Here is a 17,503-nt window from a genome sequence, read left to right as displayed (position 1 = left end):
CTGAGTCACTGCTGACGCTCTTATGGGTGACCCAGACAGGAGCACAGGCTAAAACCTCTGTCGAGGACAGATGCTCTCTGTTCCAGAGGCAGAGCTGGATCTCTGGAAGCTTGCTATGCAAGGGTAGCACAAAGCTGCCAGAAAACATTATAATTGCTGTGATTATGATTATGAGTGTCTTTTAATTGCTGCTATTTCATACCAAGTATCTTGGGAAGGAAAAAGTGGGGCCTTATGAATAAATGATCATTTAAAGTATTTAAATAGATGATTATAATATACAACTTTTGAATACTTGCTTTACATTACCCTTGAAGCTAAGTGCTTCCTGCGAAGTATAGAAAATTCATACTCATACTCAGTGGATGAACAGTTTAGTGTCTGGTAGCTTGGAATACATACATGTGTACCCCTGTTTAAGAAAACTCGTGTAAGTAGCAGGTAATTATGTAATGAAATATGGAGATTTATTTTTTTACATTTATTTATTTTGAGAGAGACATTTTGAGTCAGGGAGGGGTAGGGTGGGGGTGGGGGTTAGGAGAGAGAATCCCAAGCAGCCTCCATGCTCAGCACAGAGTTCAACGTGAGGCTAGATCCCATGACTGTGAGATCATGGCTGAGATGAAATCAAGAGTCAGACACTTAATCAACTGAGCCCCCCAAGAGCCCCCAAATAGGGAGATTTATGATGCTTATTTCAGAGATATGTTGGAATATATATTAAACACTGGTTTGCTTTGCTTGAGAAAGAAAGGCATTTTCTAAGTTCCCAAATGTCCTTTTTATATAGTAAAATATAAGATTAATGCAGGCACAGTGGAAGACTTTTCCTATAAACCGTAGTTTAGAAGATCGGAGGATATGATACACCAAACAGAAAAAAGAGTAGAAAACTGTTTTCTGAGGGGAAATTAAGAGTAATTTAAAGAAGTTTCACAGGATGGGAAAGCTGCTGCCTGCATTTCTGAAAGCAGACCTGTACCCTCTATTTCCTGAGCCTCAGGCCATCACAATTCCAGTAGAGTCCCAGCAGGTTAAGAAGGAATGAAAGAGCATGCCAGCCTTTGTTCTGTTTCTGGGATCAGCATGTGCAGAAGTAATTTTTTAAAAATCACTCTAGGAAGAGAGAATTTTTTTAAGTGGACAGACCTGAAATCATTCACAACCCCCTATAGACTTTGTGGGGCACCACACCAAGGACCCCAGGAGTTGTTAAAAATCCATGTAGGGAACTAGGAGACCCAAGTTCAGAATGAAGGTTGTAGGTCAGAAGTTGGCAAATTGTGGCCAATGGGCCAAATTCTGCCAATCTGAATTTTTATGGCCCTGAGCTAAGAATGGTGTTTACAATTTCAAAAAGAAGAAAACAATGAAGAAGAGGAGGGAGAAAGAAAAGGTGAAGAAAAGAGAAGGTGAAAGAATACCAGTCATCATCACTACTACAACCACCCCATGAAGAATAAGAAAAAAAGAAGGAAAACATACAACTGAGATTGTATGTGGCCTGAAAAGCCTGAAATATTCACCTTCTGGCCCTTAACAGAAAATTGTGTCCTAACATCATAACATAAGCACTTCATAATGGAGGCAGAGCTCAGTCATCTCCAACTTCAGCATTGGGAACCAATCAGATGCCCAGAAGTTCAAGCTGGAGTAGGAACATCCTGATGGACACCAGCACAGGTACCAGAGCAAACCAGCCACAGCTCCACAGGGGCTAGGAATGAAATCCCTGCCTAAGCAGCTACTCCTTGTAAATGTGTTACGATATGTAAGGTTCCTCTTGAACCCATTCATGGGTCTCAGGAGGAGAAGAAAGATATAAACTCTATTGAGAGAGGAGAAATGGCTATGATTGGGAACAGGGACTTTGTATTTAGAGTCCGTAAGTCTGAGTTAACCTGAAAATGGTGGCCTAAGTTTAAGTCTTCTTAATTTATGCATTTTACCTTGTTTTCTGGAATATTAGAAGAAAGCTCCAGGGCAAAATAAGAATAGTCTTTGAAAAAAAGATTATTTTTTATTTGTAAAGATCTATGCTATTTACATCTTGACCTCAATTGCATTAAATTTATAAAAGAATCTTCTATTTAAGGAGAGGTTGTGCTATTGTTTAACTTTGAAAACTCAGTGACTTGTCACAGCAAAGGTTTATTTCTCGCTCATAACTGTTTCTGGTTGGTAGGCAAAGGACTTTCCTGCACATGGCCTCTCAGAGACCAGGGCTAATGGAGGCCATTTCATCTTGTAGTTGTGCTAAATGTAGCCTCTGAGGTCACTGCAGAGGGGAAGAAGAGGATGAGGGGGGAATATCTGCTCTAATTCTTCTAACCTGGAAATAAATACATTATTTCTGTTCATAGTCCATGGGACAGAATGAGTAATATGATATCAACCTAACTGCAAGACTTGAAAATATAGCAGAAGGAAAACAGTAGTCAGTTCTACTCACCCTTTACAAACATTATTATAGAGTTTGGAAAGTGTTTTAGAAAGTGCATTAAAGTGGTTTGCAAACAGACGAAGTCTGAGAATTTAATTTTTGTAATGTTTATTTTTGAGAGACACAGAGAAAGTGGGAGAGAGAGAACATGAGTGGGGTGGAGGCAGAAAGAGATGGAGACACAGAATCTGAAGGAGGCTCCAGGCTCTGAGCTGTCACCACAGAGCCCAACATGAGACATGAGCTCATGAACCCTGAGATTATGACCTGAGTGAAAAACACTTAACTGACTGACCCACCCAAGCACCCCAAGAGCTGGGAATTTTCAAACATAGTTGGAAGGCAAAATAATGAACAATACAAAATAATACACACTAAGCAATAAAAAGTTAAAACAAATTAAAATCATGAAAAATAAGAAAAAATTAAGCTTAGGGAAAAACATAATTTAATTTCCCAAGATTTATTTTATTTTATATTTTTGACTCAAAATGCTTGTGTACATATTTTCTCTTTTCTTCTATTAATTCCAATTAGTTAACATACAGTGTTATATTAGTTTCAGGTGTACTTCATAGTGATTCAATAATTCCATACATCATCCAGTGTTCATCTGGACAAATGCATTCCTTAATTTCCACTACCTATATAACCCAAACTCCAAGTCCTCCCCTCTAGTAACCATCAGTCCTCTATAGTTAAGAGTCTTGTTTCTTGGTCTGTCTCTCTCTTCCCCTTTTGCTCATTTATTTTGTTTCTTAAATTATATATAGGAGTGAAATCATATGGTATTTGTCTTTTACTGATTTCACTTAGCATGATACTCTAGCTGCTTCCATATCCTTGCAAATGGCAAGATTGTAATCTTTTTTTGTGGCTGAATAATACTCCAATATGTATATATACCACATTTTCTTTATCTGTTTATCAGTTAATGGACACTTGGGATGATTCTATAATTTGGTGACTGTAAATTAGTGCTGCTATAGGAGTGTGTGTATACCTTTGAATTAGTGTTTCTGTATTCTTTGGGAAAATAGTCAGTAGTGTGGTTGCTAGATTGTAGGGCAGTTCTATTTTTAACTTTTTGAGGAAACTCTGTACAGTATCAAGAGTGGCTGCCTCAGTTTGCCTTCCCCTTAACAGTGCAAGAGGATTCCCCTTTTTCCACAACCTTGCCAACACATGTTGTTTCTTGTGTTACTGATTTTAGCCACTATGACAGGTGTGAGAGGGGTTTTGATTTGCATTCTCTGATGATGAGTGGTGATGAACATCTTTTCATGTGTCTGTTTGGATCTAGATGTCTGTTTTGGAGAAATGTCTGTGTCTTAATTGGATTATTTGTTTATTGGTTGTTGAGCTTTATAAATTCTTTATATATTGTGGACACTAATAGTTTACTGGCTTTTCATTTGCAAATATCTTCTCCCATTCAGTAGGTTGTCTTTTAGCTTTGTTGATTATTCCTTCACTGTGCAGAAGCTTTTTATTTTGATGTAATCCAAATAGTTAATTTTTGCTTTTGTTTCCTTGGTCTCATCAGCGCTATCTAGAAAAACGTTGTTAGGGCCAATATTAGAGAAATTACTGCCTATTTTCTCTTCGAGGATTTTTATGATTTCCAGTCTCACATTGAGGTTTTTAATCCATTTTGAATTTATTTTTCTTTACAGTGTAAGAGAGTGGTCTATTTTATTCTTCTGCATGTAGCTGTCCAGTTATCCCAACACCATTTGTTGAGGAGACTTTTACCCATTGTATATTTTTGCCTCCTTTATTGAAGATTGACCATATAATTGTCTACACCCTCATGCTCATAATGGCATTATTTACATAGCAAGGACATGGAAACCTGAGTCCATCAATGGATTGTGGGGAAAAAAAATCAGCTGTGATGCCACATATATGTGGCTTTATGATAAATGAAATAAATTAGGCAGAGAAAGACAAATACTGTAAAATCTCATATGTGGAATATGAAAACAATAAAAAGTCCCCGAAAACAAAAGCAGAAAACAACCTCATAGAAAAAGATCAGACAAGTGCTTACCAAAGGTTAAGGGTGAGAAAGGGAGGATTTAAAGAAGGTGAGCAAAAGGTACACATTTTCAGTCATAAGATTACTAGGTACAAGGGATATAATATAAAATATGACAAATACATAGTTAACATTGCTGTGTGATATATAGTAAAGTTTTTAAGAGAATAGATTCTAAGAGTTCTCATCACAAGGAGAAAAACTTTTTCTTTATATCGTATATGTGTGAGATGATGTTAGGAAAATTTATTGCAATGATTTCATGATATATACAAACCTAATCAACAGTAGACTTATAAAGCGATGTTTGTCAGTTATTTCTCAATAAAACAGGAAAAATTGTCAGAGGTTAAAAAAAGCCTGTAAACTGTATCATGCAATTTATATTGCATTCTTGAAAGGGCTGCTAAGGATTGAGAACACGTCAGTGTCTTCAGAGATTGAGGCAGGATAAAGAAGTTGGAGGAGTAATGAAACTGTCCTGTATCATGATTGTAGAGATGACTACCCAATTCTGTGCATTTGAGTCACAAACCATACAACTCCATACCACAAAATGGAATTTTACTGCATACAAATTTTGGAACTTTTAAATATTCAAAAATAATAATATAAAAATATTTTCTATGGAGCAGAAAGAAATGGCATTTGGTATCATTCGCTCCTGAAAAATAAATGAAGGAAAGCTAATTGGAAAAATTTGAGGTGAAATTTAAGACTTCTTCGGTCAAAAGTTCGGGGAAACCTGTGCTTTCAGACCTTCCCTATAAAGAATTTGACTTCTTTAGGCTGCAGGATACTGTGCTCAGGTGGAAGTATAAAACTGAAGGAAGAACTGAAGAGCACTGAGAAGAGTAAATATGTAGGAAAACATAAAAGAATAATGGATATTTAAAGCAAAAATAACAACAATGTATCATGGAGCTTATAACAGGTAAAAATGGAAATCATAGCACAAAATGTTGAAGGACTACACTAAGTTAAACTGTTTTTAAGGTACGTGGAATGTTTGGGAAGAGGTAAAAGTATTAATCTGTGATAGGCTAAGGTAATGGATTTATATTATAATCACAACAGAAAAAGACAAAAGATCTGATGAGAAAATTAAGAGACAAAATGGAATACAATAAAATTTTATTATTTTCTAAGTAGACAACAAACTTCTGAAATGGTGCTTAGTTTTGTCATTCCTCAGGGAAATAATGAACTCCAAAATGAGATATTAGCATATACTCACCTGTTAGAATGATCTGCAGTTATGAAATAAAATACTCCAAAACTTAGTGGCCTAAAATAATAACAGTATTATTTTTTCCCAATTCTTCATCTGGACTGGACTCCATTGAGCAATTCTGCTCCATGTTGCTTTTGTTGCAATTGCAGTTTTATTGCAAGTGGCTTCTTCACTCAGCAGGTCCAGCACTTGAGTGGAGATGGCTGGAATAGCTAGGCCTCACCCAAGTATTCCATGCTAATGTTTCTACCTCCCTTCTCCCTCTCCATGTAGTCTCTCTAGCAGCATAGCCAAACATCTTTATATGGTGGATCAGGTCTGTCAGAACAAGTGTCCCCAAACAATAAGCCCCAGTGTGTAAGTTGTTTATCAAAGGTTAACTTTTGTCACACTTGCTAATATCCCACTGGCTGATGTAAATCACATGGCCAAGACCCAAGTCAATCTGGGAGGAGACTGCGCAAAGGCATGAATATTTGTGATAGTAGACTGTCAACATGGCAAGAATGACTAAAATTTAAAAAATTGACATGCCAAATGTTGGTGAGGATGTGGAGCAACTAAAACTTTCATAAATTGCTAGGAGTGTAAATTGTTACAACTATTTGAGAAAATTTTGGTGGTATCCATTAAAACCTATGTGTGCTATGAGTTAGCATTTCTTCTAGCAAGAGAATTGAGTAAATAGCCACAAAAAAGACTCATATGGAATTGTTATTAGCTTTATTCATGATTGTCAAAAACTGGAAACAAATATCCATCAGCAGCATAATGGACTACTACAGAGTTGTAATAAAATGGAATAACACACAACAATAAAAAGAGCAAAACCTTGCTCCATTTAACAGCCTAGATGAATCTCACAGACATGATGTTGTACAAAAGAAAACACATTGTATGTTTCAATTTGAAAGATGATCAGTTGTCCTGGATTTAGTATTGAAAAGTCTACATCTGGGAAACTCCCCAGCTCTAGGCAAACTAAGATAGCTAGTCATGCTACATTTGTATGAAGTTTAAAGACAAGCATAATTAATCCATGTTTTTATGTAAGTCAGAATAGAGTTGCATACTGAGTGGAAAAAGGCAAGAAGGAACTTCCTGCAGTGCAGAAACTTTCTATATCCTGAGCTAGATGGTGGTTACATGGGGGTAAACACATGTAAAAATTCACTCCTGCAAATTTAAGACTAGTGTAGTCTATGCACATTACTATTTGAATGTTAGACCTCAATAAAAAAAGTAAAGATAAAAACAAACATTTCTACTACTCACTGGCTATGTGATTTTAGCAATTCCTTAAAAGTTTGAGCTTATCTTTCTCACATATAAAGTGAAGATAAAAATAATTACCTGCTATGGTGGTTGTGATACTAAATCAAATGATATTTATAAAGTGCCTGGCAGATAGTAGGCATTCATCTAATACTGTGTCACATCTCTGTACATCTGAGCCTTTCCCAAGGGAAAGACTTTCTCTTTTCAGAATTTAACTTAAAATAACTTCCCACACTTGAGTCATGCATTAGATTGTGACAAGTTATTTTCTTGAACAACTTTTCCTCTCGGCAATCACCACCTGTGATGAAAACACAGAACAGGAAGCTATATCCCAGCAGCTAAGAATAATAGCAAGCAATCTTCTGAACTATTTGGCTTGAGGAAAAGATAAAAAGTTATTGAGTCATGAGAATGGTTCACTGTATCACAATGTATTTCCAACTGTGTTCTCAAGAGTCCTGTGAGGTATTCCCAGGAAACTTGCTGAACAGTAGCCAATTGATGTGAGATCTTCTTGCCGAAAAGAATGCAGTGGTCTCATTTTGGCAGTGTAAGATTAAAGAATGTCTAGTTTTCTTCTCATACATAACCAATGGCTTAAGCATAGCTTTCAGAAAGAATGCCTGACTGAAAGAGATTCTTGAAATTCTGGGTGTGGAGCAGCATATCTTAGTGCTTGAACTTGGCAATCCCCCTTCATTCACTTGTTTATATCTCTTTATGGAAAGAAATGTTCAGGTTCCTCTTCAGTTGAATTCCTAAGCTTCCAGAAGGTCTACAAACCTGACTAGGAATTGTTAGGACTTAGGATGCAGTTTGACAGAGGGATAGGAATACTGTGTGTCCCTGCCATGCAGTCCAGTACAATATTCAGTTTGATTCTTCATTTGTCTCTCTTTACATAATTTCTGGGAGAAGTTCACATTATAATCAAATACATAGAAATATGTTCTTTTACTAGAGAGCTCTTAATACAATTTTGTGTAAATGAGAATTATTTGGGAGAGAATTGTAGTTAAGGAATATGTTCTCATATGTTGGTTATAGTGAGGACATTTCTAGTTCCCATGAAACAATGTGGACTTAGAATTAAAAACTTGGGTTTGATTTATATTTAACTCCACTCTGTAGAACTGTACAAGTTTGGACAAGTTACCTAAATTCTCTGGATCTGAAAATGTGGAGTAATAATACCTGCTTGTCAAGATGCTAGAAAGCATTTATACAGTCATGCAGTGAAAACTCACACAACACTGTTTCCTTAGTAAATGCTTCATTAATGGCAGATTTACGGGGTTTGTTCTCACTCAAATGGTTCCTCAAAGGTCCACTTTGAGAGTAGATAGTAAGGACAGGAGTTGGAATGATAATATTTTTAAATCTCATCCACCCAAACCAGTCCAGATGCATATAATCTTCAGTTCATGCTTATGTTTCCACCTCCCTTCTGTGTTTTGGCCTCCATCTGGTCCTCTACCACTGGGAAAGACTCTTCACAACACATACAGGATAAGCCCTTGAATGTGAAACAATTGTTAAATAACAAATGTTACCTTATACAACAAAACCATTAACTGCCTCAAGGAATTAGCTGATCCTTGCCTGTTTCTGAGAAAATCAATACTTTCTTGCTAGGCTTCTGAAAGAAGGAACTAAGCTTTCCAGAACATTGAAGATTTTAAGGGCTGGTTGTGGTTTGTTTTGTTTTGTTCTTTTTCATTTTTCTGCTTTTGTATTCCTATGTCTCTAAAAGAAATTGTGCAGATTAGAGATAGTGGCCCAGAGGAAGAACAGCTTGTACATGTTGAAATAAATTTCTAATTTATTTTATACAAAGACTTAGCTACACATTTTTTAATAGCTTGAATTCCATTTGTAGCATTTAATCTACTGATTTGATCCTGGAAATGATGTAAAAATGTAGCTTTTTTGAAACTCTTGCTTGAATTGAAAGCATGCTGGAGCATTTGTAGCCTCTATCAACTTGCTTTTTTAGAATGTTCACTAATAGAATGATTTCAGTGTCAGCATAATTGCTCCGCTGTCTCCGGGGGTGGGGTAGGAGTGAAGTGGATAGTTGAGAACAAAGAAATAGACTTTGTGGTGTGATTTCAGGGAATCAGAATCAGTAATGCATCCCCTCCCTATCTTTCATGATGCCTGACATCTATAATTAAAACCCAATTACTTCACTTAAGACCTTGTTTCTTGATGAATAAGCACATCCCCTCCATTGGCACCTTGGTTCTCTCCTTGGGCTCTGGCAAGCAAGCCCTCCATCTCAGGTGATGTTGAATGTCACTTCTCTGGGAGAAGGAATAGTTTGCTTTCTCCTAGCCTGGCTCCTGAGCATCTTCATTTTCTTTCTAAGAAAAATTCTTAGCAGGAATTCCACACATGACCCAGTAGCACTCTGTCGAGTCCTGAAAGGACTTGTCTTATCATATATTAGCTGTGTTCTTCCCTTTTGTGACTTAAGAGCATGAACCCATCTAAAATTCCTACCCAAGCCTTTGTCCAAGGAGTGGCCCTCCTTCAATTACTTCCTCTCCCCCCCTCCCCGCCCTTAATTATAAAACTACTTTCATGACGCAGGGATCTTGCTGGCATAGCACAGATAGTAGACTCTGCACAGTCCAGGTGTAAGCAAAACTTTGGCTCTCCTGAGTCAGATTCTCATGTCTTTTACATGTTGACAAGGAAGCACATTTTTCCATGGTCCTGCCTGTTTTTCTTGACTTGTTTGTCCACTTCCCTGAAACTTTAATTACCTCCATTTCCCTGGGATTTACCACCATATTCCTGTTACCTCTTGCTGCTTTTCCCTTCCTCCTATACAACAGTCTTCTCTGATCAGCACTTATCCCTGTTCTCAAGCAAAGTGCAACTTTAACATCATTACTACCTTTAATGTAAATGACGACCTGAAAGCAGATTTGCCACTATCTAATCTCTGCCTTGTTATGACAAAGGGCTGATCTACCCATTGCTATAATTCCAGGAGCTGGAACTGCAGTGGGAATTATAAGCTGAGGCAAAGGCTGAGAGTGAGCAAGTTAAATAAATAAACAAATAAACAAACCAACAATTGGGATTTTAGAAGTGGGATCCTAAGGTTCTGGACAAGTGCTGTCCAGTAGCACTTTGTGAGATGATGGAAATGTTCTGTAACATTCCGTATTGTCCAGTACAGTAGTCACCAGCCACATGTGCCTATGGAGCGCTTGTGATGTGACTAGGGTACTGAAGAGCTGAGTTTTTAGTTTATTTGCTTTTAATTAATGTTAATTTAAATAGCCTCATGTGATTAGTGGTACACATTATAAAGCTTATGTCTAGAAGGAGATATACTAACTTCCAAAGAGGCCAGAGGGAGGATTAGAGCCAGATACAGATTCTGGAGTGGGGAGCCAAGAAGAGATTATACTCAAAGGCAAATTAGGCAAGAGTAAAGACAAAAGGGGCGTCGCAGTTATGGTGCGGTGCAGTTGCGTGTGGTTCAGAAAGTATGGAAACTTCATTGATAACCTAAGACTCTTCACGAGGGGAGGAAGTGGTGGAATGGGTTACCCTCGTTTAGGTGGAGAAGGTGGAAAAGGTGGCGATGTCTGGGTTGTAGCCCATAATAAAATGACTTTAAAACAACTTAAAGACAAATATCCTCAGAAATGGTTTGTGGCTGGAGAAGGAGGAAATAGTCGAGTTAGTGCACTGAAAGGCTCCAGAGGAAAAGACTGTGAAATTCCTGTACCTGTGGGTATTTCAGTAACTGATAAAAATGGTAAAATTATAGGAGAACTCAATAAAGAGAAAGACAGAATTTTGGTAGCTGAAGGAGGTCTTGGTGGTAAACTACTTACAAATTTCTTACCATTGAAAGGCCAGAAACGAGTCATTCACCTTGATCTAAAACTTATAGCTGATATAAGCCTAGTAGGGTAAGTATCATTTATATATATATTGTAATTTGAGAGAGATAGTTCCTAAGTAGGAATTAAATACAAGTGGTAATTTTGGACCAGTGTTCTTTATGGAATTTGTGCTTTGTTTGTATACTTGAGAATGCTGATAAGTATAGTCATTTTTTATATTGCAAACATAGAGTTTCATAGTTAATATTTATTTGTAAAAAGAAAGGAAGATCATAGCAATTGAGTTGGCTAGTGGGGATGTTAGAGGATGAATCAACAAAGAAAAAAATCAAATGCCATAATATAAGAAAGTAAAAAATGTTACCAGATATTAAGGAATAAAATTAAAAATCCAAACCACATTTTAAGAAATGTATAAGAGGAAATAAAAAGAAGAGAATAAAATGATTGAGATATTCTTACAAATCTTAATAGAGGTATTGATATTTTGTTAATCAGGTGGCTAAATGCCAATCCAGACCATTGTAACCATCAGACTTAGATACTATTGAGCAATCAAATTGTATCTTGCTATGACCATTTCCCTATCCTTCATGTTCTAGTTAGGATCTGTCCATTCTCAACTGCCAACCCCACAATGTTGTCCTCTTTCACCAGCTTCCATTCTTTCATCAACCAGTGTATTTAGCTGTGGGGTTTGCAATGCTAACATCTGACTGGAGGGGGATAGATAGCAAGATAGAAAGGAGCAAAAGAAAAGGAAAATTTTAGCTTTGCATTTCTCCTCTCCCTTTCTCCCTGGCCGCACTTCAGCATTACACAGTAGTCAGATGGAATACCTAAGAAAAAGGTAGGGAAGACTGCCTTACTGAGGGCTCTACTTCAAACTGCCAGTTGCATTTCTCACCTTATATAGCTTCTTTCCAAGCTCTTTTTATTTTCCACTCCAGCCATTTCACTGCTTCTTTACCAGACTCAGCAGTCTGAATCCCTTACCTCTTGCCATGCCTGTCTAGCTCTAGGTAACAACAATGGCTTAGAGTTCATAAAGGCCCCATTCCTGCTCACATTGTAGCAGGGAGAGATGTGATCCTGGTGTTCAGACTTGCTAATTGGATTTAGTCTTTTCCATAAACCAAGTTATGAGCCACAGGTTCTGTAATACTGTATATATTTCACAATGTTGTGGGTTTAATAGGGTTTTGTGGACTGAGAATCTAGCCATCCATAGTCTCATTTGATATAAAAATGCGTTTCAGGTTTCACAGAGACACCTCTACAGACTAAGAAGAGCCTCACAAGGCTGAGTAATAAAGGTGGGATGAGGATGGGAGACTCAAGTGAGACAGTGGGTCAGAATCTCCTATTCTCTGGAAGCCACCTAGATGGTGTCGGATAAATTATAGAACATCTCTANTTTTTTTCCCTAGAATATTACTAGAATGAGCAACTAGATTTTGTTTATTTTTGAGTCTGTCCTGTACCTGATTCTACTAAATATGTAATAGTTTCTTTTTTGGAAAACCTCAAAACCCTAAATTTCAACTTATGGTCAGTTATAATAAAGATCACTGATAATATTTAACAGAAACTAGTAGGTAGATGTTTGCAAATTCACCTTTTAGGAATTTTCTTTCTTAAGTATTTTGTCCTGCTTTGGATCAGATTGGTATGTGTCTCATTTTGTGCCCAAGTCTGTTTTGTTGCCTATTCTCATATTTTAGTAAAGAGAATAGGAAGTGTGAACTTTAAACAGTGTTATCCAGGGCACCTGGGCGGCCCAGTTGGTTAAGCTTCCAACTTCGGCTCAGGTCATGATCTCACAGTTCGTGGGTTTGAGCCCCGCCAGCACAGAACCTGGTCCTTTTTCAGATTCTATGTCTCCCTCTCCCTCTGCCCCTTCCCCACTTGCACTCTGTCTCTTTCTCTCTGAAAAAATAAATACACATTAAAAAAATAAAGATAATATTATCCATCACCAATATATTCTAAAGAGATTAAAATTTCTAAATTTCTGTCTTAGTTTCAAAAATTCAAATTGGATCTTTTTTCTCAATGAGAGTTTTATTATAATATATATATATTCATTGTAAAAAACAAAATTTAAACAGTGTAAAAGCATATAAAGGGAAAAAGAAATGTTCCCATCTATCTGTGTGGGCTGTCTAGTCCTTGCCAGAGAAAACCACTGTTCATAGTTTCTTATATTCTGGCAGAATTTTTTATTCATTTATCTTTTTACCCAAATGAGTTCATTATGTAAACCTTTTCTAAGTTTTTTTTTAAGAGTAACAAGTTAATTAGCTTTTTTAAGCATAATTTATTTTAGTCAAATTGGCTAACACAATGTATACAGTGGCAAGTCAATTAGCTTTCAAAAATTATTCTTCAAAGCTGCTTTTAAATTATCACAAATTATTTGGAATTTAAGGCTTAGTGAAGTCTTTACATATAGCAATAAGTATTTAATAAAAATGATGTCAGTATTCTACTTAAATTTCTTCTGATACGACATTGTGAATGAGTTTTTATAAGCATTATTTCACTTTTATTTGTTCTGCTTTTTGTTCCCCACTCTCACCTCCCATTCTAAGCCCCAGATCACTGGCTTTCTTTTGTACTTCTTTTTTCTTCGTGGCACAGATATTTATTAAGTGTCTTGCCAATGTCAGGCGTGTACAGGATTGAAGAGAGCAGACAGGACCTGCTTCCCTATGGATCTTACATTCAGTAGCAGAAATCAGGGAATTAGAATAGTCTGGTTCCACTTTACAACAAAGAAATAAGAGTGAGGAGAACATGTGGAATTTGAACATCTGTACTGATTGTTATGGCCATGTTTCATATGGATATGTTTTACATTTATAACTTTAGTATAATTTTTCTTTTTTACTTTTATTATTTCATAAATAAAAAAAGTAATGTGAAAAAAAAAGAGTAAAGACAAAAGGTTCACTGGAAAGGTCATTACAAGTATTTTTCTAGAAAACTAGTGTTTCAAAGCAGGAAAGAATATTCAGTGGAATAAAGACAGTCTCTTCACCAAGTGGTCCTGAGAAAACTGGACAGCAACATGCAGAAAAATGAACCTGGACCACTTTCTTATACCATACACAAAAATAAACTCAAAATAGATGAAAGACCTAAATGTAAGACCGGAAGTCATCAAGACCCTTGAGTAGAAAGCAGGCAAGAACCTCTTTGACCTTGGTTGCAGTAACTTCTTACTCCACACAAGGGAAACCAAATCTAAAATGAACTATTGAGACTTCATCACAATAAAAAGCTTCTGCACAGCAAAGGAAACAGTCAGCAAAACTAAAAGGCAACCAAAGGAGCGGGAGAAGATATTTGCAAACGACATATCAGATAAAAGGCTGGTATCCAAAATTTCCAAAGAACTTATCAAACTCAACAGCCAAATAACAAATAATCCAGTGAAGAAATGGGAAAAAGACACGAACAGACACTCCTCCAAAGAAAACATCCAAATGGCCAACAGAGATATGAAATGATGCTCAATGTCACCCATCATCAGGGAAATAGAAATCAAAACCACAATGAGGTAACACCTCATGCCAGTCAGAATGGCTAACATTAACTACTCAGGCAACAACAGCTGCTGGCGAAGAGGATCTCTTTTGCATTGCTGGTGGGAATGCAAACTGGTTCAGCCACTCTGGAAAAGAGTATGCAGGTTCCTCAAAAAGTTAAAAATAGAGCTACCCTATGACCCAGCAATATTGAGCTGCACTAACGACAATAGCCACAGTATGAAGCCACAGTATGAAGAGCCCAAATGTCCACAGATGGATGAATGGATAAAAAAGATGTGGTGTATATACACAATTGAGTATTACTTGGCAATCAAAAAGAATGAAATCTTGCCATTTGAAACTACATGGACGGAACTAGAGGGTATCATGTTAGGCAAAATTAGTCAGAGAAAGTAAAATATCATATGACTTCACTCCTATGAGGACTTTAAGATACAAAACAGATGAACATAAGAGAAGGGAAGCAAAAATAATATAAAACCAGGGAGGGGGACAAGAACATAAGAGACTCTTAAATATGGAGAACAAACAGGGTTACTGGAGGGGTTGCGGGGGGGTGGGCTAAATGGGTAACGGGCATTAAGGAATCTACTCTTGAAATCGTTGTTGCACTATATGCTAACTAACTTGGATGTAAATTAAGAAAAAATTAGTAAAAAAAAAAAAATAGTCTTTACTACATTTGTGCCCCAACATTTCTTCATCAAGAGATCAGTCAGCTTTCTCTGAAAAATCATCTAAAGCTCATATACCATGACAATCAACATTACAGCTTTCACTTTTGCAAATCAACTATATAGCTTTGATTTCAATCACTATTATATGTTTATGGGTTAGAAGTGTTTCTATTTAATATTGAACTTTTTGAGAGGAATTTACAAAGATTTATTATTGAAAAATGCTTCTCACCATTGTGTAGGGACTTAAGGGCACTCGTTTTAGACAAACCATCTAGGAATAGATCTGATAAAATGAGTCCAGGGATCTCAAACAAAGTCAGGCCTGGAAGCCACAACAGCTAATGTTTCCAGGATATAGAAGCTTCTGGTAGAGTAGCAGCCTTTATCACCCCGTACATTTGCATAAAATGGAATCTACTCAAGATAGATTAATAAGTAGAAAAGGAATTTATTATTTGTTCATTTAACAAATATTTCACATGCACAGCACCATTCTGGGGGCTGGGGATAGAGGAAATACAAAACAGATGTATCCCCAGCCCTCAGGAATGGAGACAACACATGATTAACAAATGGCAAATCTATAGTAAATCTATAAATAAAATATGTTAGGTATTGATACACCCAATAAGAACACAGCAGGAGTGGGGTGCCTGGGTATTGTGGTTAAATGTCAGACTTGTGATTTTGGTTCAGGCCATGATCTTATGCTTCCTCAGTTTAAGCCCAGCATCAGGCTCTGCATGACAGTGTGGAGCCTTCTTGGGATTCTCTCTCTCTGCCCCTCCCCTCCCTCAAAATAAATAAATAAACTAAAAAAAAAAAAAAAAAGGGGTGCCTGGGTAGCTTAGTAGTTGAACATCTGTCTCTTGATTTCAGCTCAGGTCATGATCTTGTGGTTCGTGAGATCGAGCCCAGTATCAGAGCCTGTTTGGGCTTCTGTCTCTGTCTCTGCCTCTCAGAAATAAATCAATAAGCATAAAAAAAAAAAAACAGGTATAAAAAACAGTGCTAGGTTGTAGGGAAAGTATTGTATTTTATTTTGGGTGTTCAGGGAAAGCAATGTGATAAGATAATATATGATCACAGACTAGAAGGAAGTGAGGGCAGGAGCCATGTGCATATTGGAGGAGGACCCTTTAAGATCAAGGAAGCAGAAAGTAAGTCCAAAGACACTCAGATGAGAGCATGCATGTTATGTTCAAGGAATGCTGTGGAATGTTAGAAGCCGGGGAAAGAGAGACCAGTTAGATGGCTATTACAGTGGTTCACTGCTGACAGGAGATAGCAAGGCCATGGGCCAGGACAGTAGGGGTGGGGATTGGAGCAGACTGAATGTGTCTATGGTGATCCTTGGATTTAGGGAGAGAAGGAGAAAAATGAGTCAAGGCTTTGTGTTCATGATTAACATGCAGAAGGGCTAGGGATTGTATTAGATGAATCATACCATGAAAGGAAAGCACAAATTTAGGGAGTATCAAGATAAGTAATAAACTAATAAATTAGGTTTTTTTTGTTTTGTTTTGTTTTTTGCATAACTTGCATTTGTAATTCTGGAAGGATTTGAGTAGAGATAGTCAATACATGGGGAAAATGTGTGTCTTAAATCAAGGAGAGAAGTGGTGCTAAAGATACCAGATGTCTGTATGGTGTCATCCATGGCTGCCACCATGGATACGGACAGGTTGGCTTAAGGAAAATTGTAGTGGGATAAAAAAAGGCAACAAGAACAGAAATCTAGAGCACACAGTATTTAGAGAGGGTCAGACAGAGAACAGACAGTTTTGTGATTGGGTAGAGAAGTAACCAAAATACTCATTTTCTCCTCACCCTTATCCTCTGCACCAACCACAGTGGATAAAGTGTGCCCCTTTGCTTAAGCCAATGGATTGTTAGCAGACATAACGAATACCACATCTGAGCACAAGCTTTAATTAATGTTCTTGGAATGGCTGTTTCTTTTGTTTTTGTACCCCGCTATGAGAACAGCATGGACCAGATGGTAGCTAATCATCATGTGTCCTACCCAGCAACCCTTATGTAATGTGAACAAGAAATATGTTTTATAAGCCATTGATTTTGGAAGTTGGTTGTTGGTGTAGCCAAAGCTGACCAATACTGTCATATTAAGGCATTTGTGGGGAGGGAGACAGCACCATGGCATGTGGGGAGGGGAGTGTCACATAGCAAAGATAGCATAGATTATGGAAATTGAAAGAAGGTATTGAATATGGTATGCTCCAAATATATGAACATTATAAGATATCTGATATGTATCCAGGATCAGGGCTTACTTTGACTAGTTAATGAAGTTTATTTAGGACACACATACCCTTGGGAATCTAATCCCTCCCTGTTATTTTCCCACCCTTCTGTCTCCTGGTAGCCCTCA

General features: G+C 37.2%; 1 protein-coding gene across 1 annotated transcript; it reads left to right on the top strand.

Annotated features, from left to right (window-relative positions):
- The first annotated feature begins 10,473 nt into the window (after positions 1 to 10,473).
- Positions 10,474 to 12,191, top strand: LOC120222756 (GTP-binding protein 10-like). Its single transcript, XM_039220708.1, has 2 exons — positions 10,474 to 10,940; positions 12,134 to 12,191. Exons 1-2 carry the CDS (start codon positions 10,477 to 10,479, stop codon positions 12,159 to 12,161), a joined length of 492 nt encoding a protein of 163 aa, XP_039076639.1. The 5' UTR covers positions 10,474 to 10,476; the 3' UTR covers positions 12,162 to 12,191.
- Positions 12,192 to 17,503: the final 5,312 nt, after the last annotated feature.

This window comes from Hyaena hyaena, unplaced genomic scaffold (assembly GCF_003009895.1).
Source record: "Hyaena hyaena isolate Hyena2069 unplaced genomic scaffold, ASM300989v1 scaffold_905, whole genome shotgun sequence".
NCBI lineage: Eukaryota > Metazoa > Chordata > Mammalia > Carnivora > Hyaenidae > Hyaena > Hyaena hyaena.
The sequence above is the reverse complement of the archived record's forward strand: the minus strand, read 5'-3'. Positions and strand labels throughout refer to the sequence as shown.